The 27794-nt window shown below is 38.2% G+C and overlaps 2 protein-coding genes across 8 annotated transcripts in view; one reads left to right on the forward strand and one right to left on the reverse strand.

The window, feature by feature from the left end:
* Nucleotides 1-27794, forward strand: part of LOC105468113 (NGG1 interacting factor 3 like 1) — a 96393-nt gene that overhangs the window by 39799 nt on the left and 28800 nt on the right. For 2 of the 3 annotated variants that reach the window (XM_071073170.1, XM_071073169.1), the window contains exons 7-8: nucleotides 7280-7388; nucleotides 18328-18461. In XM_071073170.1, coding sequence (XP_070929271.1) covers nucleotides 7280-7317 — 38 coding nt within the window. In that variant the 3' untranslated portion in view covers nucleotides 7318-7388; nucleotides 18328-18461. Of the gene's footprint in view, nucleotides 1-1596; nucleotides 2257-7279; nucleotides 7389-18327; nucleotides 18462-27794 lie in introns of those variants that run through there. The other variant, XM_071073165.1, reaches the window with a different exon arrangement.
* LOC105468115 (origin recognition complex subunit 2) overlaps nucleotides 1-27794 on the reverse strand; it is a 60326-nt gene that overhangs the window by 17439 nt on the left and 15093 nt on the right. For all 5 annotated transcript variants that reach the window (XM_011718121.2, XM_011718122.3, XM_011718125.2 and 2 more), the window contains 7 exons: nucleotides 22538-22627; nucleotides 14410-14502; nucleotides 12673-12704; nucleotides 8857-8917; nucleotides 6683-6876; nucleotides 4879-4977; nucleotides 2396-2505 (listed from right to left, as the gene is read on the reverse strand). In XM_011718121.2, the coding sequence (XP_011716423.2) occupies nucleotides 2396-2505; nucleotides 4879-4977; nucleotides 6683-6876; nucleotides 8857-8917; nucleotides 12673-12704; nucleotides 14410-14502; nucleotides 22538-22627 (679 nt within the window). The remainder of the gene's footprint in view (nucleotides 1-2395; nucleotides 2506-4878; nucleotides 4978-6682; nucleotides 6877-8856; nucleotides 8918-12672; nucleotides 12705-14409; nucleotides 14503-22537; nucleotides 22628-27794) is intronic.

The following is a 27794-nucleotide window of genomic DNA, read 5'->3' on the forward strand; positions in this document are numbered from 1 at the left end:
TATTTATTTTGAGATGAAGTCCTGCTCTATTACCCAGGCTGGAGTGCAGTGGCGTGATTTTGGCTCACTGCAACCTCCGCCTCCTGGGTTCAAGCAATTCTCCTGCCTCACCTTCCCAAGTAGCTGAGATTACAGGTGTGCACCACCAAGCCTGGCTAATTTTGTATTTTTAGTAGAGACGGGATTTCACTATGTTGGTCAGGCTGGTCTCGAACTCCTGACCTCAGGTGATCCGCCCACCTTGGCCTCCCAAAGTGCTGGGATTACATAGATGTGAGCCACCGTGCCCGGCCAAGAATGAGCATTTAAAAGTAACTAATGAGGGGTTAACAGAAAGGTTTTAAGTAAGAAAGTAACATGTTCTTTTCAGAAAGATCACATTGGCTATGTTTGGGGAATGGATAGGAAGGAACAAAACTGGAAGATTAATTTAGCTGTCATGGAGAAAAATGTAAACATGTCAAGAACTTTATAGTCAAGCCAATAAGATTTGGAGACTGATTAGATGTGGAGACTGAGTAAAAGAATACTTAAGAATGGCTCAGTGCTGGGCGCGGTGGCTCATGCCTGTAATCCCAGCAGTTTTAGAAGCCAAGGCAGGAGAACTGCTTGTGCCCAGGAGTTTGAGACCAGCCTAGGCAAGATGGTGAGAGATGGTGAGACCTCATCTCTACACAATAAAAAATTTAAAAAATGAGCCTAGGTATGGTGGCGCACATCTGTGGACCCAGCTATTCAGGAGGCTGAGATGGGAGGATTGCTTGAGCCCAGGAGGTTGGGGCTCCTTGAGCTGTGTTCACACCATTCTGGGTGACAGAGTGAGACTCTGTCTCTTAAAATGAAAAAAAAAAAAAAAAAAAGAAGAATGATTCAGTTTTCTGCCATAGGCAACTACACAAATGGAGTGACTAACATTCACTCATTCACTCTGCTGGATAGCAGGGGCAGGTGGAAACAGTGGACTTCAGATGAGCTTAATTTTATGTATGTTGAATTATTTACAGGACATCCAAGTAGAAACTGCTAATATACATTCAGATATCCAGGTCTGCTACTGCGAGTGAGGTATGGGTTGGAGGTTAACTGTTAATGAGTCATTCATATACAGAAACCAACTGAAGCCAGAAGAGTGAATAAGCCCACCCAGAACACCAAGCACTAGAGGTCAAGCTAAAGTCCAACTCCATGACTGTTTATGAAGGTCAAGCAGAAACAGTATTTATGTGATGCTCTCTGGCAATGCAGGATAACCTAGAAATGGAAGAACAGAAAAGAGGTAACCTCCAAAGGTAGAGATTACAAGGTCAAAGCACAAAAATAAAGAGGCAAGGAATTCAGAGAGCTAGCAGTTCCAATGAACTTGCTGACTATAAGGTCTCACCTGAGAAGCAAAGCAAATTAAGTTATCGTAAGTTGACATACTGGGAGAAAAAAATAATGATGGGCTAGAGATGGGATTAGAGTGAAGAGCTTACAAATTTATAATGCACAGATCCATAATTAGTTATTGAGAGAAGCCGAGGTTCTTGCAGAAAAGTTAATCATTCCCTTCCTAGCATAACTTTTTTTTTTTTTTTTTTTTTTTTTTTGAGACAGAGTCTCTCAAACCCCTGGGCTCAAGCAATCCTCCTGCCTTGGCCTCCCAAAGCACTGGGATTATGGGTATGGGTCACAGTGCCTGGCCCATGGATCTACCTTCTTATTTACCTCAGTGACAATGTAACTGTGAGTGTGCATGTATATTCACATTCGTGTACATTTTAAGCACTTCCTTGTGTTCAAGTCTTTTTAACTGCAAGGATAAAAGTAATTATCATAAAAAGAAAATACTATGTTTTGATTTCACTCATTCTTCTAGGCATTTTAATGGAAATTTAAAATTTAATCTGAGGTGTGTGAAAATAATAAAAGTGAAAAAATATTCTAGGAAATAATGTTAAAATAGTAAATTAATGCTTATAGAACAAATCTGCTCATAAAATTCTGAAAGTCTGTAGTACACAAACATAAGATTAAAGTAAATATTATCCTTTCATTTAAAGAACTATGCTGTGGAAAACTGGATTAAAATCTAATTGGTATATTTATTAATCTTGACAAATTAAATATACAGGTTTTTTAAACCAGTAACATAATTCTAAGAAATGCTATTTATCTTATCAATGGCTGTCAAGTCTGATAAACACAAATTTCTTAAAAACTGTAGAATTTCTGGGAAGAGTCATACAATAAAGTGACATTTCTATATGAGTCATAATGTCTATTTTTACATTTATTTTTATATATGACTAAATATATCAAACTCATTGTAAAAAGAAAAATGTTAACTTACTTTAACATATTCATGTAAATATGTATTATTCTTTATTTTACAAGGGTTTGTAATAATACTTACTGTAATTGCAGCATCCATTTATGAAATAATTTTTCATACTGTTGATTTAGTTGTTTAAGTTCGGCAGAAAAGGAAGGGGAAACCTTGCTCAATAAGTTACGCAATGTTTGCTTTAAAAAAAGGAGGAGGGGAAAAAAGTCATTCTCAAACCACAGATAGCAGATCAATCCAAACAATTTCCTTAGAAGTTGAGCTTAGAAGAAGCCAATTGGGATATTACTTTAATCTGGTTTGGCAATGAGTGTATCAACTGATAAACACAATTCTTAAAAAATAATTTGTTTTCTTAAAACTGTTAACATTCTTTTTAGTAATAACAGCAAAGAATTTCGTAAGTTTTGTCCAGAACCATTTAAATGATTATAAACTCCAAGAATAAGGTTTTAATTTAATTCTCAGAAAACATTAAAGGTTCTTTATAATTTATTTACCATTATCATTAGTAAAATAAATCTGTATCACTGCTCCTCTTCCAAAAGCTGTTTCTAACAAATCCTTTATCTTTGATAAGTATTGCAAATTTTTAAAAACAATAACATAAATAAACTGAGGAAAGTGCATTGCCCTGTACCCCAAACTTGGAAAGTCATGCTGATGAATTAGAGATCATTTTTTGAAATGAAAACTCCAGCAAAAAGCTGCACATGGGTCTTCACTCTGGCACTACCATGTTTTCATGATTCCACCACCTTTCAAGTAAAATATTCTTTAAATACTGAAGATTAGAGTTGCGATAAATATTTCAGGTACTCTGGCTTGTACAGTGTTTATTTAGTCACAGTTAAAGCAAAACAGGACTACCTTTAAGTAAAATTGTTAACTAGGTTGCTAAAAAAAAAAAAAAAAAACTCTCTTATCTCTTCTGAGTTCAGAGCCCTGAAAAAGCAGAGAAAGCACTAGTATCTTTTCCAGCAGTCATTTACACTGGATTATCTGATCATATTCACACTTGAGTGTGAACTCTAGAATGTTATCTCATGTATGTACTTTCATTTCAAACTTTTTTTTTTTTTTGAGACAGAGTCTTGCTCTGTCACTTGCTCACTGCAACCTCCACCTCCCAGGTTCAAGTGATTCTCCTGCCTCAGCCTCCTGAGTAGCTGGGATTACAGGTACATGCCACCATGCCTGGCTAATTTTTGTAGTTTTAGTAGAGATGGGGTTTCGCCATGTTGGGCAGGCTGGTCTCAAACTCCTGACCTCGTGATCCTCCCGCCTTGGCCTCCCAAAGTGCTGGTATTATAGACGTGAGCCTCTGTGCCCAGCCTCATTTCAAACTTTAATTAATATTCATGGAAAACTGCACTTTTGACCCCAATATCCAGCTGTACTAGAATGAGGCAGAACTGGCAATCTAGTTTTGAGCCTGGGCTTTAACAGACTGTTTTCCCACTTTTTCTCTTATGCCTCTGCCATTGTCATGAGGATAACATGCCTCAGCTAGCCTGCTGGTCCAATGAGGAAGAGAAACATGAAGCAAATCCTAGATCAGCCAACCTCTGACTGACTTGCAGACATGAAAAATAAATGCTTATTGTCACATGCTACTGAAGACTGTATTGATTAGCTATGCTATGTTTATGATCAATGAAAGGCTTTCCTCTCCCTCACTGACAGGTGTTTCTTTCATCCCCCTAGAGATCTTTTTGCCTCTAAGTATGATGAAGTCCTATTGTGAGCCTAGACTCATGTGTCCTTCTCCCACGTTGCTTATATTCTCTGATCCGAGTCTCAATACCAATGAGCCAGGACTTAGATTATCAATTGAAATTACTACTGGCAAAGACTTTCTCACTCAGATGGTTCTGTCTCCTCTCTTAGAGAAGTAAAACCCCAGCAAATATAACTGTATGGTATTTTTTTTTTTTGTAAAATGAGCTACTGGAACCATAGTACATGGTAATCTTGTTACCACACTGGGCAGGTTTTCCATAATATCCTCAAGTAGAATATCCTCTACTTTTTGCAAAGTTTGTAACTGAGAGAAAGTCAGGTTGCAGTCACTGTTTTATGACCAGTGTGAGGTTTAGTAAATACATATAGGTTAAATGAATAACAGAGATTAATGGCAAATGGATATCAAGGACTATGACCCTGATGATTATCATAGATCCTGAAGAAATAATAAACAAATAAGAGGGGGGAAATGCATAATTACAGTCCAATCCAGTAAATTATTTATTTATTTAAATTTTAGTAACAACGAGGTCTCCCTATGTTGCCCAGGCTGGTCTCAAACTCCTGTGTTCACATAATCCTCCTCCCTTGGCCTCCCAAGGTGTTGAGATTACAGGTGTGAGCCACGTGTGCCCAGCCTATTTACTATTTGTATAACAAAAGAAGTAATAATCACATTAACTTGTGTTTCATTTGATCAGGACAATAATTCTACTTGTGTATACTTTTCAAATCTGTTGCTTATGTAGCATATTTTTCAGGACAGAGTAAAAAAAAATTTAGAAGTAACATTCCTTGCAACATACCTGATCCAGTTTAGCTCTCCTTAGCTTCTGCAGCGTTCTATCTGAGGTTAAAACTTTTGAACTGCTGTGAGCTTCAAAATACTCTTCCACTAAGTCACTCTGAAAGTGAACAGAGTAGTCAGTCCTTAGTAGCTTCAGATATCTGTCTTATATCAAAATTAGACAGTAATATTAATGTAAAATAGGACATGTGAAATTCTTTACTTGGTAGTCTTTTTAAAGCAACAGTACCAGTTAAGGCCAAGCATATTTAATTTCAATAATAAAACTGAGTAATTACTAGGATCATATAAGTTAAAGAAATGACTAGATGAAGTAGTAGTCTGTTCCTAAAAATGATTCCTAAGTTACAATATGTAATTTCCATTTAGACTAAAAAAAGAGAGATGATTTTACATATCAAGATCTTTCTTTCTCCTCAAGTAAATCTTTTTTTTTTTTTCCTTTCTTTATTGAGGAAGGGTCTCACTCTGTCACCCAGGCTGGAGTGTAGCGGTGCAAATACGGCTCACTGTACCCCCAACCTCCTGGGCACAAGGGATCCTCCCACCTCAGCCTTCCAAGTACATGGGAAGGCAGGCATGCACCACTACACCTGACTAATTAAAAAAAATTTTTTTTTTTTTGCAGAGACAGGGTCTTACGTTATCCAGGCTGGTTTCAAACTCCTGGCCTCAAGCAATCCTCCCACCTTGCTCTCCCCAAGTGCTGGGAAACAGGCATGATGCCTGGCCTCAAATAGTCTTAGCAAATTCTTTAATATTAGTATAGCTGAAGTACTGTGAAAATGAGGAGGAAATCGACTGCAAGGTAATAAAAGAAAAAAACCACAAACAAACCAAAAAACTTGCCTACTATTCCAGTCAAGTGGAATTTTCTTCTCACACTATTTGTTCTTCTTATTTTGGGCAGGACTAAACTCTAGGGTGGTAAGGAAGGGACAGAAAGCTATTTAAGCAGTAGGCTCCTCAATTGCTCTGAACCTTTAGATGCAGCACCAGGATAATTAGCCTTTTCTAAAACCAGGGTGCCTGCAGTATTCTTCCAAATGACTCAGCATGGGTCCCTAGCCACATCATTCATTACACTGACTTAAATACATCAACAATGGTACAAAAACAAGATACACTGAGAACTCATGACTCCAACTGTCCAATCAATATTTACTTAAAAGTTCAGTTTTTTCTGTTATTTTTCATTCTAATCCTATAGCATATTTTAAAAATTATTTATTTATTTATTTTTGAGACAGAGTTTCACTCTTGTTGCCCAGGCTAGAGTGCAATGGCATGATCTCAGCTCACTGCAAACTCCGCCTCCTGGGTTCCAGCAATTCTCCTGCCTCAGCCTCCCAGGTAGCTGGGATTACAGGCACACACCACCACACCTGGCTAATTTTTGTGTTTTTAGTAGAGATGGGGTTTCACCATGTTGGCCAGGCTGGTCTCGAACTCCTGACCTCAGGTGATCCACCCGCCTTGGCCTCCCAAAGTGCTGGGATTACAGGCATGAGCCACCGTGCCTGGCCTAAAAAGTTCATTTTTATACAACAGAATTGAGATGTCACTTTTAAGATGTACTATTTAGCATATACTATGGTATTAATTCATGAATATGTAGACAGACCAGAACAGAAAGTCAAGAAGTAGAAACTGATATATGTGGGAATTTATGTGGAAGGCTGAGAAAATATAGAAAAGTGAAGAAAAAATATTATTTTGAGAGATGTGGATCTCTTAGGGTAGCCTATCTTTGAGATATTACACAATTTTTCTTTAAGGTTAAAGTCTCTCTCTTCACTTACTGTTTTATCTCTTTTCATTCTCTTAGAAGGTGTTTCTTTGCAAACAGGAGCTGAAACTACTCTATTCTGAGCTGGAATCTTTTGGCTGAATATGACTGCATTAGTGTCCTCTTCATGTTCCTGTGCAACCCCTTCATCATCCTCTGAGTTGGAAGCAGAATATTCGCTTTCACTGTCAGAATGAGACCTTGGAACTGTGGGGGGAAAAACAGCAATTTGGACAATTTCATGGTTTGACAAGAGAGGCATTGTGGGGTAAAGGAAAGAGTGGGGGCTCTGAAGTAAGAGTCTGAATTCTGGTTTTGTCATTACCTGCTCATGATTTCACCAGAGCTAATTAATAAATTCTCTCAGTACTGGTTTACTTATCAAATTAACAGTACATAATTTTAATAAACCATTAGGAAGATTACACTGAAATGTATATAAAGCCACTAATAATGCCTGACACTCAGGAACTGTGATAGAAATTGTTAATCATACCTAACACCGTTCTCCTTCCCTCTTCCTTGCTAACAGAGCTCTAATTTTACAAAATATGGCAATGTGCCCCATCCTAGGGGATGATTCATGGTAACTGCATTTTTCTTCTTCTAGGTACCTGCTTTCCCAGCCTCTGCTCCAACTATGGTTGACTATGTGACCCCTGGACCAATGAATTGAGGGAAAATAGCTGGCAGTTCTGAGAAAGATTTTCATCAATTATGTAAGAAAAACCCCTATTTATACCCATCGTTTAAAGCTATGAAAGCCATTTTGCAACATGAAGTATCAAACCTAAAGATGAAAAATGCTGGTGGCAGAGTAAAAAGATAGGAACAATCTGGGTCCTTAATGACACTGTTGAGTCACATCAACCATGGAACTTGCATCTCCATATTTGTTTTGATGTGAGATACCTAAATGTCTATGGCTTAAACTACTATTATAGAATTTTCTGTTGCTGCCTATTGACAATGTCATTCTAACTAATATAGCACTCAATAAATGGTACTTATGATTATAATTATTACTAATACATACACATACACCATCCCAGAGTTGATTCAAGAATCATCTTTTTAGACAAACCACAACCTCACCTGTACAACTCCCCAGAAATAATATAGCTAGTTTTACACTTATTAAATAAGAATAAAGCCAGTTTCACAATCAACAGGCATAAAACTGTTTTTAAAAGCTAACTTCCAAAATATGAGTGAAAAAACTTTATACTGCAGAGGATTATCCCAAGTCAGAATGTAACAAACGTAAATATTAAAAAAAAAAAAAAAGGCTTAATTTTGTAAGCACATATAGCTTAGCAGATTCAAATGTGCATTGACTGCTGCTCATGGTATATGCACAGCTTAGAAGTGGTGGCAGGTAGCAGAAAGTGTCTCTACCTTCTTTACATGTGTGCTTCCTCCATGTAGGTATATATGTTTTGTGGTGATTAAGAAGGAAGAGGGAAGTTCACCTTCTCTCTAAAAAACAACCCATCTTTGGGATAAGGAGAAAACACAAGACATGGGATATAGTTGACATGAAATAACAATCACAACTATACAGACCTTTTACTGCTTTAATATACCAAATCATTTAGCATTACCAATTTTATGGTGATTAAAAATACAGTTTTAACAATTCTATGAAATCCGTACCTTGAAAAGAAAGGGCTATGAAGTTATAAAGCCCTGATGTTAGGCTGAATTTAACAATGTTGGCTAATACTACTCTTGTCAAGGATCAGCATTATGAAAGGTATTGACATTTTCCTGATATATAAAGGTCCAGTCATTTGCCCCAAAGTTAAATATTCAAAAATCTGAAACGATTTTTAATTTCCTAGAAGGCAGGAGCCATGTCTGTTCACTTGATTTTGTTTAGCCTTCAGTACAACTATGAATATTTAATATTATTTCATTATAAAATTTCCAAATAAATCAATAGAATAATTTCCAAACTGTCTCAAAACTGTCTTAAAATGCATGTTATTTCTTTGGAAAGACCTTTTAGCTGACTTCAATATACAATGACTACAATGTGAAAGACATGGTGCTAAGCGTTGCAGCTAAAAGCCAAAGATTCAAAACACCAAGCAGTCTAAGTCTAGAACCTATATACTTAACTACCATTGCCTGTTGTTTAGATGTTGCTTTTTATAAAAATGTCACGTAAAAAGAAATACGTACCTATTAATCTTTTTCTTAGACTACGAGGTGCTGTTGACAGAAATTCACTTTTGTCATTGTTCTGTTTAAAAACAGGAAAAGCATTAAATAACAACATAGAAGTTAATGACTGATCTGAGTGAAAGAGGCTAGAAAAGAAAAATATTTTGCTTTCAATAGACTGCATTAGAGCTAGATGAGCTTACTTCCTAGAACTAGAAGATAATGACAAATGAATTATTTGGAACAAAACAAGGGTATAACAAAAGAAACAAATTCCAAAGGATTACTAGAGTGATTCTAGAAATTGAATTCTATATTATTTGTAAAGTATGTATATACTTCTATTATGTACAGAAAAAATATGAGTATATCAGCCTTTTGAACTACTTTCACCTATCAGATTAGTAGAACATATATACACACACACACACACACACACACACACACACACACACACACACTTTTTTCTGAGACAGAGTCTTGCTGCATCACCCAAGCTGGAGTGTAGTGGCGTGATTTCGGCTCACTCCACCTCACTGCAACCTCTGCCTCCCGGGTTCAAACCATTCTCCTGCCTCAGACTCCCAAGTAGCTGTGATTATAGGCATGTGCCACCACGCCCAACTAATTTTCGTATTTTTAGCAGAGACAGGGTTTCACCATATTGGCCAGGCTGGTCTCAAAACTCCTGAACTCAAGTGAACTGCCCACATTAGCCTCCCAAAGTACTGGGATTATAGGCATGAGCCACCGTGCCCAGCCCAATAGAGTATCTTTTTAAAAGATAGTATTATGTAGCAATCGTAAGTATGAAAGGGAATGGGCACTCCTATGTATATGGCAATGGGCCTTTTAATGTGCTAGAAATTTACTGGTGTTAAAGTATTACATTCTTTAAGGAGAGAAATAGAGATTTACACTTTCTTACTTTCTGTAAGAAATTTAAAAATTGTAATTTTTAATTTAACAGAAATAAAAAAATTTCTGTTACAATTAAAAAATTGTAACTTTTTATAGAAGTACAAAGAATTTTTTTATAGAATACTACCATAAGTTGTTAGCACATTAAAATATCCACTGTTATATACATGTAAATTTCTAACAGTATTGATAAAAAAGTTAAGGTACCCTGTGATTTTATCAACATGAAAATATGACAAAAAAAATTTAAGTTTATTGTCTTGTGATAGATTGTTGGTGTCATTTAAATCTGATTTGGGATATTAAGAATAGTACTCTAGGCCAGGCGCAGTGGCTCATCCCAGCACTTTGGGAGGCAGAGGCGGGCAGATCACCTGAGGTCGGGAGTTCGAGACCAGCCCGATCAACATGGAGAAATCCCGTCTCTACTAAAAATACAAAATTAGCCGGGCATGCTGGTGCATACCTGTAATCCCAGCTACTTGGGAGGCTGAGGCAGGACAGCTGCTTGAACCTGGGAGGTGGAGGTTGTGTTGAGCCGAGGTCATGCCATTGGACTCCAACCTGGGCAACAGAGTAAAACTCTGCCTCAGGGAAAAAAAAAAAAAAAAAAAAAGAATAGTAATCTAATAACTGAGCTAATCCCTTACCGATGGAATTACAGTATGTCTCAAACTTTTTTGATCAAGATCCTCAAAAATTTTTACATTTTGTCATCTTGACCCAGTACATGTATATATATAAACCAAAAAAATTATAAAACAGAAATTTAAAATTCTGTTCTACTTCATTTGTTAAAAATGCAGTTTATGTCTTACTAAACTGATTTCATGATTGAGTATTGAGATAACTTATATAATATATACACAGCTTAAGTCTGAGAATTCACAACACCAGTGTCAAAATAACCATTGCAGAAAATTCCTGCTCAAAAAGACAAGACTAATAAATAATTTCCCTACTTGCTATAGAAAATTTCTGCAAACTAATCTCTCTTGACAGTTTGCTCATTTGGGCAAACTGTTCTCCTATCAGGACAACAGATTACTCCCAGGGCAAACAGCTTATCTTATCAACAGTTTAGTTATCAAGATACACTTTAAGACACGATCTTCACTGTGTCTACCAATCCTAAAATATCATGTCCCCAATTCTGCCCAATACCAATCAGTTTACCATCTTGAAAAACCTGCCTTAAGCCACTTAAGCCCAGGATCCCCAAGCCCTATACATATTTTCTCTTGAACTTGCTTTTCTAAGACAGTACACTAAGATTCTGTCACAACGATGTTGTCTCTTATTGTAATAGGTAGCTTTGTTTCATCAACAGGTTTTTCTGGTCTTTTGGGAGAGTTGACAATATCTACTAATGGGTTATAATCTATAACTTGAGAAAGAATAATCTAAATTCTTGATTGGATTATGGCAATGAGCTTTTTTTCCTTTTATAGTGATACAACACACAAGACATAATATAGGAAAAAAGCATTATTAAAGACAATTGAAATTCTGGCATGTCTAATCCCATACACAGACTTGTCTAAATAGGACATTCCTGCACAGGCCATAAGCATGGCCTTAAATGACGCATAAGAATCACTTGAACCTGGGAGGTGGAGGTTTCAGTGAGCTGAGATCGCCACCACTGTACTCCAGCCTGTACTCTATACTGACTGTGGAGGCAAAAGTGACTCCATCTTGGATGCTAATCCATCATGTTAACTTCTGATTAGCCCCAGACTCATGAATGCCTCCTGATTCCTACTTTATTTACTGTCTTCTGTGAAAGAGCATGTCAACCTTGATATTATTACACAAATTACTGGCTACAATGTATATAGCATTCTTGCCGTCTTGACAATTAAAGAGGGTTGCCTTTAATTATCTTGCTGGAACACGTATACCCTTTCCTTATGCTATGTAAGCCATGGCTCTGGGGAGTAACAGTGAAGAGAGCTACCCTGTCTTGTGGCTGCCCAAGACCATGCTCCTGTCTCTAATAAAATACCCTTTACTGACAAACTAAACTTGTCTGCCTTCTCCTTTGGTTTCTTGGCTCCTTTGGCATTTGGGGGATGCTTTGCATATATGGCCCTTTCATGGAACACTCAACACTCGAAAAGGCATAATGAGAAAATTACACCACAAAAACACAAAGGAGGCCAGGCGTGGTGGATCACTTGAGGTCAGGAGTTCAAGACCAGCCTGGCCAACATGGTGAAGCCTTGCCTCTACTAAAAATACAAAAATTAGCTGGGTGTGGTGGTTCGCACTTGTAATCCCAGCTACTCAGAAGCCTGACGCATAAGAATCACTTGAACCCGGGAGGTGGAGGTTTCAGTGAGCCCAGATTGCCACCACTGTACTCCGGCCTAGGTGACAGACAAACAAAGAAAAAAACCCACAAAGGAGGAGATAAAAATTGTCAATTCCTTTTAATTACTCTGGAATGGATTTGCCTAAGCCAGCCTAAGTTTTCAAATGTAAATTATAAAAGGATAGAATAATGGATCTAATGCATCTTGGGATCAAACTGCACAACACTGCCCCCTTCCCCCTGCAAATGAAATAGAACATGACATATAAAAGCAAAACCCCCAAAATTTTCAAGCCCGCTACACACAGCAGAAAAAGCACAACAGTTGGGTCTGGGAGGCCTGGCTTCATTTTCTAGCTGTTCTCCTTCCAGTCAACTGAACTCACACAAGTCACTTCACCTCTCTGAACCTCCAATTCTCCATCTATAAGTTAGATATTTAACTGCCAAATATCTGTAAATTACAAAGCACTATATAAATTAAGAGATCAATTTTTTCATTGAATTTCTGATAATTTTTCATCGAATTTCTGACAATTTTTCATCATGTCTTACTTTGTAACACTAAGGCTTTTGCTTTTTAGTCAATCACTTACCTTCGGCTGAACCTTGTCTGAAGCAGAATGGCCTAAAGAATGAAACAAAAAGCCATGACTTACTACGGACACTTTACTTTTCATTGTGGTCTAGTTTCATCAAAAGTAGTTTCCAGGCATGGTGGCTCACACCTGTAATCCCAGCACTTTGGGAGGCAAGGCAGGAAGATTGCTTGAGGCTAGGAGTTCAAAACCAGCCTGGGCAACATAGCGTGATCCTGTGTCTATTCAAAAAATTAAAAATTAAAAAAAAAAAAAAAAGCAAAGCTGCAGCTTCTACATAGAAGCCACCACATTATTACTGAATTATAAATTAATTCCCTCTCCACCGGAGGATTATCACTATTCATTTCATGATCACTCACATTATTAACAGCTACTTCCCGCATTTCTGTAGCATTCTAACAAGAAAAATGGAGCCCTTTTAAATTTTGATTATTGAAAGGTACAACTGTCCAGGAGCAGTGGCTCACGCCTATAATCCCAGCACTTTGGGAGGCCAAGGCAGGAGGATCGCTTGAGGTCAGGAGTTAGAAAACAGCCTGACCTGCAGGGTGAAACCTCATTTCTACTAAAAATACAAAAATTAGCTGGGTGTGGTGGCAGGTGCCTGTAATCCCAGCTACTCGGGAGTATGAGGCAGGAGAATTGCTTGAACCCGGAAGGCAGAGGCTGCAATGAGCCAAGATCACACCACTGCACTCCAGCCAAGGTGACAGAGTGAGACTCCTTCTCAAAAAAAAAAAAAGTACAATAGAGCCAGACACAATGGTGCTTATAGGCCCTGTTACACGAGAGGCTGAGGCTAGAGGATCACTTGAGCCCAGGAGTTCAAGGCTTTAATAGTGTGCTTTAATTGTGCCCGTGAATAGCCAATGCACTTCAGCCTGGGCAACATAGCGAGATGCCATCTCTAAAATATGAAAAAATAGAAATATCGGCAAGTGACATTGGTGTTCAAAAACCAAAAGAAAAATATAAATAAAGAGAAACACAATGTATACTTTTTAATCTAGTTAGAAGGGATCATTCAAAAATAGCCGCTCCACAATTACTGTAAGACTTCCAAACTCCAAACGCCTTATTTCATATAGTATTTCCCAAAGTCAAATCTTCTATAAAGAATTGGCTAACTCAGGCCGGGCGCGGTGGCTCAAGCCTGTAATCCCAGCACTTTGGGAGGCCGAGACGGGCGGATCACGAGGTCAGGAGATCGAGAGACGATCCCGGCTAACACAGTGAAACCCCGTCTCTACTAAAAAAATACAAAAAACTAGCCGGGCGAGGTGGCGGGCGCCTGTAGTCCCAGCTACTCGGGAGGCTGAGGCAGGAGAATGGCGTAAACCCGGGAGGCGGAGCTTGCAGTGAGCTGAGATCCGGCCACTGCACTCCAGCCTGGGTGACAGAGCAAGACTCCGTCTCAAAAAAAAAAAAAAAAAAAAAAAAAAAAGAATTGGCTAACTCAAGCAAATGACAACAGGATTTAAAGACTATTTCTGGTTAGCCCTGTCAATTTGCACAACTTCAGTTAGCACAGATATTTTTCCCTCTTATTGACTGCTAAACATGAGTATACTAAGTTACATGAGTTGAAATATTAATTGCATTTTGTTGAATGAATTTTCAGAATAGAAAAGAAGAAAATATATAAAAATGCACAAACAAGGGAAAAAGTAACATGCTCTATCTTGAAGCAACTATGAAAACTCTTTTCAAAGAACTAATGTAATGTCTTACCCTTGCTACTTTGAGGAACGTTTATCATAATCTCAGGATCATTCTTCAAACTGAATGAAACACTTTTTTTTGGTGTTTTTGCTAGTTCTGAAGCTGTAAACAAAGAAATATATAAAAACCTTTTAAAGGACAACAGTAGATAAAGAGGGAAATAAACTTATTTCGCTTACAAAAGTTCTTTAAAAACCTTTGCTACTTTTATCAGAAAAATAATCCTGTCCATATTAGGAGTAGTACTAATTTCACCTTTATTAGCTGTCTTCCCAGCATCTTCAAATTTTCCTTCATATTACCCACAGATTTCTTAAAAAAAAAAAAATACAAATAACTTTGACCTTGCTGCTTTCTCTAATTACCATACTCTCCTCTCCATCAACCACTTATGTTCCTTTCACTTCTTACCATATATAGTTGAGGCACATCTTTGATGGGGGGTGAGAAAGAATGGCCAGAAAGTGAGATCTAAACTCAAGGGAAAACTGTGCAGAGTTAAAATTATACTTTAAAATCTTTTAAATCTTCCATAAAGTGTGGAACAGTTTATTTTGTGCCAAAAATTCTATAATACGTATAAATAATGCATAAAACAGAGTGTTGAACAGATGGCCATTTCTTCAACTAAGAATAAATGAAATAGTGGTCTTTTGTTTAGGGGCCATTTTATTTTTACTTTAACAATTTTCTTTCCCTCATTTTTTTTTTTTTCTAAAGACCAAAGACCAAATCGCTTGTAATAGGGGCCATTTAAAATAAAAAAATATAATCGTTATCTTTAATGATGCTCTCACACTCACACCATGAGAGGCATGTGGAAAATGAACCCAAATAAAGAAATAGATTTACATTTTCCAAGTTAACTCTCACACTGGGACACTGTTCACTGAGAAAAAGGGCACATACCAAATTAACTGCTTTTTTTCTTTTTTCTCTAAATGGAGAAGGTGTAGTTAAATTTGTACAAGTAAAAGCCATTTTACTGGCTCCTAAACCTTTCTAACCTGCCCCCATTTTTATCCTCCAATCTTGAAACTGACCCAAGATACTCATAACAATCTCTACAAATGAATTGGCTGCTTCTTTTTTCTTAATCTCTTTGGCATTCTATATGATTCACTAGGTTTTGTTGTTGTTGTTGTTTTGCTTTTGTTTTTTTTTTTAAATCTCCCTTGGTATTATTCCTCCATTTGAGTCTTATGACATTATCCTGGTTCCCAAGCTACCGGTGGTGGTTAGTCCATCTCTTCTTCACTGTCCTCAGCCTCCTCAACATTCTAGGCATACTTAAGGCTCAGTCCTTGCTCTTCTCTTTATGTCATTTTTGGATTAAAGGCTGATTCACAGGATAGGGAAAAAACTTCATATGAAAAGAAGCAACAAAAGCAACTTAGCTGAGATCATTCTGGTTTTATACTGAAACATAAAAATGCTCCACCTGATTTTAAATAACTATAAAACTACAAAGGAGTCAGGGAGAAAAGAAGAAAAAGAAAGAATTGAAGAGGAATAAGAACAAGATAGTCTTTTTTTTTTTTTTTTTTTGAGATAGAGTCTTGCTCTGTTGCCCAGGCTGGAGTACAGTGGTGCGATCTCAGCTCACTGCAACCTCTGCCTCCCAGATTCAAGCAATTCTCCAGCCTCAGCCTCCCAAGTAGCTGGGATTACAGGTGTGCACCACCATGCCCAGCTAATTTCTTGTATTTTTAGTAGAGACAGGTTTTCACCATGCTGGCCAGGCTAGTCGCAAACTCCTGACCTCATGATCCGCCTGCTTTGGCCTCACAAAGTGCTGGGATAACAGGTGTGAGCCACAATGCCCGGCCAAGATAGTCATTTTTGTGAGTACACAGAGATAGGCAGACATTCCAACACCTCTTGGATGACTCAACATGTCTAATAAGCACCAGGCACAATGCCTAGTACAACTACCTGTCACCCAGGAGTGCAGTGGTGTGATCATGGCTCACTGCAGCCTTGACCTCCATCCTCCCACCTCAAACTCCCAAATAGCTGGGACCACAGGGGTGCACCACCATGCCTATCTAATTTTTAAATTTTTGTAGAGACAGGGTCTTCCTATGTTGCTCAGGCTGGTCTCAAACTCCTGGCCTCAAGTGCTCCTCCCACCTCAGCCTCTCAAAGTGTTAAGATTACAAGCATGAGTCATCACGCCCAGCGGTGAACCACTATTTAACACATAACTTTTTGTTTAGTTATGACTGTGAATGGCAAAAAGTTACAGTGTTTCTTTACGTCAGGGGTCAGCAAGCTATAAGTCTATGGGCCAAACCCAGACTTTCCACTTGTTTTAAGTACAGTTTTATTGGAACATAGCCACACCATCCATATGTATTGTTTGTGGCTGCTTTTCAGCTACAACAGCCAAGTTCAGTAGTCACAACAGAGACTGTCTAGCTCACAGAGCTGAAAATATTTACTGTCTGGCCCTTTACAGAAAAAGCTGGCTGACTTTTGCTCTGTATTAATCATCTGCATGCACACTTTCAATGCGTGTGTACAGTTTTTATCATTCTTTTCTTGCTCCTGTGTCATATTTGTTTTCGATGATATTAAATGAAATGTAATGGCATCGCTGTTGACTCTATTAATACAAAATTAGGCCTGGACATGGTGGCTCAAGCCTATAATCCCAGCACTTTAGAAGACGGAGGTGGGTGGATCACTTGAGTCTAGGAGTTCGAGACCAGACTGGGCAACATGAAGAAACCCTGTCTCTACAAAAGAACAGAAAAATTAGCCAGGTGTGGTGGCGTGTGACTTTAGTCCAAGCTACTTGGGAAGCTGAGGTAGGAAGATCGCTTGAGCCCACGACATGGAAGTTGCAGCGAGCCAAGATTACACCACACATTCCAGCCTGGGCAATACAGAGAGACCCTTAAAAAAAAATGATGTTACTTGTGAGCTTGTAAAAAAAAAAAATAGGGCATAAATTTTGTATCTTTATATTCATTATTCTAATAATTCATCTATATTGTCTTTTACACAATAAACTGGTCTCTAATGATAGCTTTAGATCAGTCTGTTATCTGGTCCTATCTAACCAATCCATTTTCTTCTTCTTTTAAAAAAGATACTTATTTTCTTTTACCTCATTTATATTTATCTGCTCATCTGTTGATGAACATATAGGTTGATTCCATATCCTGGGTATTGTGAAATAATACTGCAATGAACACGGGCGTGCAGATATCTCTTCAACATACTGATTTCATACCCTTTGGGTATATATCCAGTAGTGGGATTGCTGGATCTCAAACTATTTTTAATTTTCCCATTTACTTCTCCAGCCTGATTGAACTCCTCACTTTCTTCTCTACCTGGTAATTCTACTTTTGCTCTTTTGTTTACATTTATTTTCTTACCCTAGATACATTCTCTGTATTTTACAAAGCCTTCCTATCTAACCTATAGTCTATTTCTAGCCCTATATCTTGGTTAGCCCAATTAATGAAAATCTTTTTCTTTTTTTAAATTTTTTTTATAGAGATAAGGTCTCACTATGTTGCGCAGGCTAGTCTCAAACTCCTGGGCTTAAGTGATCCTCTTGCCTTGTCCTCTCAAAGTGTTGTGATTATAGGCGTGAGCCACTATACCTGGTCAAAATAATCATTTATACTCAGAATAACATGATTTTCTGGCAGATCATGTTATTTATTAAATATTAAGGCATTCTATTTTACTGATATATTTAGATGTAAACACAATTAGCAACAATACTTAATGAGTCAATGAAATTCATTAAAGAGCATCGTAACTAAACATGGGTTGTAACTAAACAAAGATTTTAGAAGTCTGATCAGTCTGTCAAACTGTGTTCCTGAAATTTCATGGTCATAATAATAAAAACTAAATATCTATAAAACTATCTTCTCATGACTTTAAAATGTGTATTTGTTTCAGATGTGATGACAGAAATGCAGAGAATGAAGACAATATTCCAGTTTTATGCGGCGCTTACAAATATAACACATTATCATCTTTAAGTTATGAGTGTGCTGATTCTCCAAATGGAGAACTACTACTTGATTACTCCTGTGAGTTCTATTTCACTTCACAATAATAATTCTCCTCTTTCTCCAGTGGTATTTTTTTGTCCTGCACCATTGTTCTAGGGTTTCATTTTGGTCTTGGTGTCTATTTTATCTTTCTTCTAATAACTACATCAGCATTTCTCTGGTTTCTCAGTGCTCCTATACAGGATTCAGTCATTTTTATAGATTTAAACAACCTTCATGTTCTGGGTTCAAGTGATTCTCCTGCCTCAGCCTCCCAGGTAGCCAGAATTACAGGTGCGCACCACCACATCCAGCTCATTTTTGTATTTTTAGTAGAGATGAGTTTCACCATGTGGGCCAGGCTGGTTTTGAACTCCCGATCTCAAGTGATCCACCTACCTCGGCCTCCCAAAGTGCTGGGATTATAGGAGTGAGCCACTGCGCCCAACCAAAAAAACTTAATTTCTTGATGTAGATAAATATATACTAAGAAACACATCAATTAATGTAAATTATTGTATGTACCATGTTATGTTCAAAATCAGTAATGTATTTAATGTTACAACTTTTAGAAAAACTAAACTGATTTTGTCAATTGATTAACTTATATTCAGAAATACAGGTTTTATAATTACTTCTCATATATTCCTCATCAGTGTCAACATTTAACATATTTCATTTTTACTTGACCCTGAATGTTTACATGTGTCATTGGCTACAGTGATTGAATAAAAACAAACCACTGAAGAAATATCCATAGGTGTTTTATACTTATACATTGTAAGCCCTCTTTTTCAACTATTAGATTTACCAGGTGGATAATAATTATTCTCTTGTTCCTGACTTTTTGGTATTTCCAAACCTTATATTTATATACCTTTATAATTTTCAAAGTACTTTCACATATATTACTTTCCTTCCTTACTGCTTTCAAAAATGATGACCCCCTCATACCACAAGATCGAAATACAGTGCCATCTGATTCTTTTGTTTGTTTTTGTTTTTTTGAGACAGGGTTTCACTCTGTCACCCAGGCTGGAGTGTAGTGGTGTGATTGTGGCTCACCGTAACCTTGAACCCCTAGGCTCAAGCGATCCTCCTGCTTCAGCCTCCCAAGAAGCTGGGATTACAGGAATGCACCACCATGCCTGGCTAATTTTTTAATTTTCTGTAGAGACAGGGTTTTGCTATGTTGCCCAGGCTGGTATTGAACTACTGACCTCAAGCTATCCTCCTGGCTTGGCCACCCAAAGTGCTGGGATTACAGGTGTGAGCTACCATGCCTGGCCTGAATTTTAAAAAATAATTGACAGTTTAATTTTAAGGTTATATGTAATTTATTACAGCTTAGTTCTCTGAAAATCAGCAATTGAAGTGTAATTGGTATAGGCAGTGACTCAAGTAAGAAAAATGTTAGAAGACTATTCCTAATAATTTTATGTAAGCATTTTCCTGTAATATAAACAACATTTTTCCATATACAGGGTAAAGCTCTGTGGTTTTTTTTTGGTTTCTTTTTTTTGAGATGGAGTCTTGCTCTGTTACCCAGGCTGGCGTGCAGTGGCACAATCTCGGCTCACTGCAAGCTCTGCCTCCCAGGTTCAAGTGATTCTCCTGCCTCAGCTGCCTGGATAGCTGGGACTATAGGCACGCACCACCATGTAGAGATGGGGTTTTACCATGTTGGCCAGGCTGGTCTCAAACTCTTGACCTCAAGGGATCTGCCTGCTTCCTGCCTCAGCCTCCCAAAGTGCTGGGATTGTCCAGCAAAACTCTTATTTAATCATTAATTCAGAATAGCTCTATGTGACTCTCACTTGTTACTTCAAAAAAGTTTGTGAAGAGACTAAGCTATGGCTGGGCACAGTGGCTCATGCTTGTAATCCTAGCACTTTGGGAGGTTGAGGCGGGTGGATCACTTGAGGTTGGGAGTTTGACACCAACCCGGTCAACATGGTGAAACCCCTTCTCTACTAAAAATACAAAAAACTTGGGATTGGGTGCCAAGATGGCCAAATAGGAACAGCTCCAGCCTTCAGCTCCCAGTGTGAGTGACACTGAAGACAGGTGATTTCTGCATTTTCAACTGAGGTACCAGGTTCATCTCACTGGGGCGTGTTGAACAGTCAGTACAGGACAGTGGGTGCAGCCCAATGAGTGAGAGCAGAAGCAGGGCGAGACATTGCCTCACCCGGGAAGCACAAAGGGGAAGGGAATTCCTTTCCCTAGCCAAGGGAAACTGTGACACACAACACCTGGAAAATCGGGTCACTCCCACCCTAATATTGCGCTTTACCAAGGGTCTTAGCAAATGGCACACCAGGAGATTGTATCCTGCGCCTGGCTCTGAGGGTCGCACGCCCAGAGAGCCTCCCTTATTGCTAGCGCAGCAGTCTGAGATCTAACTGCAAGGTGGCAGCGAGGCTGGGGGAGGGGTGCCCGCCATTGCTGAGGCTTGAGTAGGTAAACAAAGGGGCCTGGAAGCTCCAACTGGGTGGAGCCCACCACAGCTCAAGGAGGCCTTCCTGCCTCTGTAGACTCCACCTCTGGGTTCAGGGCATAGCTAAACAAAAAGCAGCAGAAACCTCTGCAGATGTAAATGTCCCTGTCTGACAGCTTTGAAGAGAGTAGTGATTCTCCCTGCGTGGAGTTTGAGATATGAGAACGGACAGACTGCCTGCTCAAGTGGGTCCCTGACCCCCAAGTAGCCTAACTGCGAGACACCCCCAACTAGGGGCAGACTGACACCTAACACCTCACACGGCTGGGTATACCTCTGAGACGAAGCATCCAGAGGAACAATCAGACAGCAACACTTGCTGTTCAGCAATATTCACTCTTCTGCAGCCTCCGCTGCTGATACCCAGGCAAAGAGGGTCTGAAGTGGACCTCAAGCAAACTCCAACAGACCTGCAGCTGAGGGTCCTGACTGTTAGAGGGAAAACTAACAGACAGAAAGGACATCCACACCAAAACCCCATCTGTACATCACCATCATCAAAGACCAAAGGTAGATAAAACCACAAAGATGGGGAAAAAGCAGTGCAGAAAAGCTGAAAATTCAAAAAATCAGAGCGCCTATCCCCCTCCAAAGGAACACAGCTACTTGCCAGCAACGGAACAAAGCTGGACGGAGAATGACTTTGACAAGTTGAGAGATGAAGGCTTCAGACGATCAAACTTCTCAGAGCTAAATGAGGAACTATGAACCCAGCACAAAGAAACTAAAAACCTTGAAAAAAGATTTGACAAATGGATAACTAGAATAACCAATGCAGAGAAGTCCACAAACGACCTGATAGAGATGAAAACCATGACACGAGAACTATGTGACAAATGCACAAGCTTCAGTAATTGACTCGATCAACTGGAAGAAAGGGTATCAGTGATTGAAGATCAAATGAATGAAATGAAGTGAGAAGAGAAGTTTAGAGAAAAAAGAATAAAAAGAAATGAACAAAGCCTCCAAGAAATATGGGATTATGTGAAAAGACCAAAAGCATTAGGAGATATACCTAATGTAAATAACGAGTTAATGGGTGCAGCACACCAACATGGCACATGTATACATATGTAACAAACCTGCACGTTGTGCACATGTACCCTAGAACATAAACTATAATAAAAAAAAAATACAAAAAAGTTAGCCAGGTGTGGTGGCACACACCTGTAGTCTCAGCTACTTAGAAGGCTGAGGCAGGAGAATCACGTGAACCTGGGAGGTGGAGGTTGCAGTGAGCCGAGATTGCACCACTGCACTCCAGCTTGGGCAACAGAGTGAGACTCCACCTTTGAAAAAAAAAAAGAAAGAAAGAAAAAGAAGCTAAGCTACATATTTTGGAGAGGACTAAAGAAAAACAGACTGTGCTCATACTACAAGAAGCTTATAATCTAGCTGAAAACAGAAGACATCTGAGCATGTAAAAAACCAAATGAACTTAATTGTGCTTAATATAACATCCTTCTTTTAGGGAATGTCTCATTATTCCCTAAACCATAGGGAATCTGTCTTCATTCCTATAGGAAATACAGTAGTATGATAATCATGGGGAATGTGGTTAAATCTACCTTAGGAAAGATGAATAATAGTTACAGAAATCAGAAAAGCAACATACCTAATTTAGCCATCTTTTCAGAGTGTTTTCTATTCTGAAAAGAATAAACTTTATTTCCACCACCTGTAGCAGAGCCATTTTTCAACGATTCTGAAAGAAAAAATGCAACATACATTTAGGAAAAAAGAACAAAATTAACAGAAAAAAAAATTTTGACAAAAAACTAAAGATCTGTACCCCTCACAGCCTTGCATAAAGGTTTAACTATATTTATATATAAAATATTTAGAAATACATTGTAAAGAAAACAGGCTATGGAACTGTTTTTATAGGTTTTAACATGCTATTCAAAGATACACAGACATCTATGTAAAAATACAAAAACATGGCAAAACCCCAGATTAGAGGGATATGCATTCAATTCATAACAACAGTTGCCCCTGGGGAGGGAGGACTAAAAGGACTTTATTGGTTATATTTATTTTCTGAAGCAAAGATGAAAAGTACAATTGTTGAGGTTGAGATTTAAACAGCTGTTTTATGGTAGAAGCTTTCTTGGCCGGGCCCGGTGGCTCACACCTATAATCCCAGCACTTTGGGAGGCTGAGCCAGGTGACCATGAGGTCAGGAGATCGAGAGCATCCTGGCTAACACGGTGAAACCCCGTCTCTACTAAAAATACAAAAAAATCAGCTGGGCATGGGGGCACACGCCTGCAGTCCCAGGTACTCAGGAGGCTGAGGCAGGAGAACTCCTTGAACCCAGGAGGCAGAGGTTGCGGTGAGCAGAGATTGTGCCACTGCACTCTAGCCTGGGCGATAAAGTGAGACTCCAACTCAAAAAAAAAAAAAAAAAAAAAAAAAAAAGCTTTCTTAACAGATGCTGACTTAACTGACATTCTTCAGTCTCCTCTTTAAATATCAACTGCTACCTACAACAGTGAACATTCATTTCTAGTATCCTACTCCCTAACACAGCAATTTCCAACATGTGGCCTGAGGGTTGCTAGGATCCCTGAGGTCAAAATTACTTCTTAATAATACTAAGACATTAATTACCTTTTGATTCTCAATCAAGAGTGTACAGTGAGGTATGCCAGAGACAACATGACGTGATAACAAGTTATCATATTGACTAATGGAATGTGTGAAGCAGGTAAGAAAATCCAGTTGCCTTCAGTGAAGCCAGAAATTAAAAATATAAAACAATGCCCTCCTCATTACGTTTTTGAAACCATTGTTTTTCATTTAAATATGTGATGTATTGTCAATACTTAATGAATTTATTAGAAAATAGTGTCAAACTTTCCAAAATGTGTGCTCATCCTCCTTATTGCTTAAGCTTTCCTAGTGATCTGTATTCCTACTGACACTTGGTTTTATCCAAATTCCTTAATCTTTGTCAAACAATGGGTATAAACTGAATCTCATGAAGAGAGGTGTCTTAATTTGTGTTTCCTTAATCATTACTGACATAGAACATTTTTTTACAGGTATCTTCTCAGAAAAAAAACCTTCTTTACACTGTGGCTTGTCTTTACACTCTTTTTATGGTGTCATTTGAAGGAAAGTGCTGGTTTCTTATAAAATAGACTTTACACTAGTCTTTTTACTGTCACCATAGTTTTGCATTTTCCAGAATGTCATATAGTTGGAATCATACAGTATGTAGCCTTTTCAGATTGGCTTCTTTCACTTAGTAACATACTTTTAAGGTCCTTTCATGTCTTGTTCATAGCTTGATAGCTTTTTCATTTAAGTGCTGAATACTCCATGCTCAGGATGTGCCAGTTTGTTCATTCATTCATCTACTGAAGGACCTCTTTGTTGCTTCCAAGTTTTGGCCATTATGAATGAAATTGCTATAAAGGTCCACCTGCAGGTTTTTGTGTGGACATGTTTTCAACTCATTTGGGTAAATACTAAGGAGCATAACTGCTGAATTATATGGTTAGAGTATGTTGAATTTTGTAAGCAGCAGCACAGCTGTTTTTCATGGGGCTGTACCATTTTGCATTAACTACAGATAAATGAGTTCTTGTTGCTCCACATCCTAACCAGTATTTGGTGGTATTGGTGCTTTGGATTTTGGCTATTCTAATAGGTGTATAGTGGTATCTCATTTTCTTTAAATTTGCAATTCCCTAATGATATGATATTGAGCATATTTTCATATGCTTATTGGCCATCTGTTTATTTTCCTTGATAATAAAGAATAAAAATAGATGGCAAATACACATACAGTATCTGTTCAAATACCTATTTGCCTATTTTTAATTGTTTTCTTATTGCTGAATTTTAAGAACTCTTTGTATATTTTGGATTAAAAGTCCTTTATCAGACATGTCTTTTGCAACATTTTGTTCTAGTCTGTAGTCTTCTCATTTTCTTGAGAAACAATGAATGGTAATTAGTTGATTTTGTCAATCTTTTCTTTTGATTACATATTTTGTAAGAAAACTTTCTATAATCAAGACCAAAACCACATTCTATTTTCACCTAAAAGCGTTTACAATTTGCTTTTCATGTTTAAATAATCAAGGTATTTAATCTGTTTATAAAGGGAGGTAGAGGGTCTTTTTTTTAAAAGGGAATATACAATTGTCCCATCACCATTTACTGACCAGTTCATCGCTACCCCAGTGATCTGCAATGCTACTCCTATAGCATATCTAGTTTTCATATATGCACAAGTCTATTTATGGAGAACTTGTTACTACAATTATAGAACTACAACTAGAATATATAATTAGAATACAGAATGTATAACTATATTTATATTATTTCTTTTTATATATTATACTTTATGTTCTAGGGTACATGTGCACAACGTGCAGGTTTGTTACATGTGTATACATGTGCCATGTTGGTATGCTGCACCCATTTACTCATCATTTACATTAGGTGTATCTCCTAATGTTATCCCTCCCCACTTCCCACACCCCACAACAGGCCCTGGTGTGTGATGTTCCCCTTCCTGTGTCCAAGTGTTCTCATTGTTCAGTTCCCACCTATGAGTGAGAACATGCGGTGCTTGGTTTTCTGTTTTTGTGATAGTTTTTGAGAATTGGTTTCCAGCTGCATCCATGTCCCTACAAAGGACATGAACTCATCCTTTTTTATGGTTACATAGTATACCATGGTGTATATATGCCACATTTTCTTAATCCAGTCTGTCATTGATGGACATGTGGGTTGGTTCCAAGTCTTTGCTATTGTGAATAGTGCCTCAATAAATATAAGTGTACATGTGTCTTTATAACAGCATGATTTATAACCCTTTGGGTATATACCCAGTAATGGGATGGCTGGGTCAAATGGTATTTCTAGTTCTAGATCCTTGAGGAATCGCCACACCGTCTTCACAATGGTTGAACTAGTTTACAGTCCCACCAACAGTGTCAAAGTGTTCCTCTTTCTCCACATCCTCTCCAGCACCTGTTGTTTCCTGACTTTTTAATGATCACCATTCTAACTGGTATGAGATGGTATCTCATTGTAGTTTTGATTTGCATTTCTCTGATGGCTAGTGATGATGAGCATTTTTTCATGTGTCTGTTGGCTGCATAAATGTCTTCTTTTGAGAAGTGTCTGTTCATATTCTTTGCCCACTTTTTGATGGGGTTGGTTTTTTTCTTGTAAATGTGTTTGAGTTCTTTGTAGGTTCTGGATATTAGCCCTTTGTCAGATGAGTAGATTGCAAAAATTTTCTCCCATTCTGTAGGTTGCCTGTTCACTCTGATGGTAGTTTCTTTTGCTGTGCAGAAGCTCTTTAATTAGATCCCATTTGTCAATTTTGGCTTTTGTTGCCATTGCTTTTGGTGTTTCAGACATGAAGTCCTTGCTCATGCCTATGACCTGAATGGTATTACCTAGGTTTTCTTATAGGGTTTTTATGGTTTTAGGTCTAAGATTTAAGTCTCTAATCCATTTTGAATTAATTTTTGTATAAGGTGTAATGAAGGGATCCCGTTTCAGCTTTCTACTCAAGGCTAGCTAGTTTTCCCAGCACCATTTATTAAATAGGGAATCCTTTCCCCATTTCTTGTTTTTGTCAGGTTTGTCAAAGATCAGATGGTTGCAGATGTGTGGTATTATTTCTGAGCGCTCTGTTCTGTTCCATTGGTCTACGTCTCTGTTTTGGTACCAGTACCATGCTGTTTTGGTTACTGTAGCCTTGTAGTATAGTGTGAAGTCAGGTGGCGTGATGCCTCCAGCTTTGTTCTTTTGGCTTAGGATTGTCTTGGCAATGCGGGCTCTTTTTTGGTTCCATATGAACTTTAAAGCAGTTTTTTCCAATTCTGTGAAGAAAGTCATTGGTAGCTTGATGGGGATGGCATTGAATCTGTAAATTACCTTGGGCAGTATGGCCATTTTCACAATACTGATTCTTCCTATCCATAAGCATGGAATGTTCTTCCATTTGTTTGTGTCCTCTTTTATTTTGTTGAGCAGTGGTTTGTAGTTCTCCTTAAAGAGGTCCTTCACATACCTTGTAAGTTGGATTCCTAAGTATTTTATTTTCTTTGAAGAAATTGTGAATGGGAGTTCACTCATGATTTGGCTCTCTGTTTGTCTGTTATTGGTGTATAGGAATGCTTGTGATTTTTGCACATTGATTTTGTATGCTGAGACTTCACTGAAGTTGCTTATCAGCTTAAGGAGATTTTGGTCTGATGATGGGGTTTTCTAAATATACAATCATGTCATCTGCAACAGGGACAATCTGACTTCATTGTTTCCTAACTGAATACCCTTTATTTCTTTCTCTTGCCTGATTGCCCTGGCCAGAACTTCCAACACTATGTTGAATAGGAGTGGTGAGAGAGGGCATCCCTGTCTTGTGCCAGTTTTCAAAGGGAATGCTTCCAGGTTTTGCCCATACAGTATGATATTGGCTGTGGGTTTGTCATAAATAGCTCTTATTATTTTGAGATACGTTCCATCAATACCGAATTTATTGAGAGTTTTTAGCATGAAGGGCTGTTGAATTTTGTCAAAGGTCTTTTCTGCATCTATTGAGATAATCATGTGGTTTTTGTCTTTGGTTCTGTTTATATGCTGGATTACGTGTATTGATTTGCGTATATTGAACCAGCCTTGCATCCCAGGGATGAAGCCCACTTACTCATGGTGGTAAGCTTTTTGATGTGCTGTTGGATTCAGTGTGCCAGTATTTCATTGAGGATTTTTGCATCGATGTTCATCAGGGATATTGGTCTAAAATTCTCTTTTTTTGTTGTGTCTCTGCCAGGCTTTGGTATCAGGATGATGTTGGCCTCATGAAATGAGTTAGGGAGGATTCCTTCTTTTTCTAT

This window comes from Macaca nemestrina, chromosome 11 (assembly GCF_043159975.1).
Source record: "Macaca nemestrina isolate mMacNem1 chromosome 11, mMacNem.hap1, whole genome shotgun sequence".
Taxonomy (NCBI): Eukaryota; Metazoa; Chordata; class Mammalia; order Primates; family Cercopithecidae; genus Macaca; species Macaca nemestrina.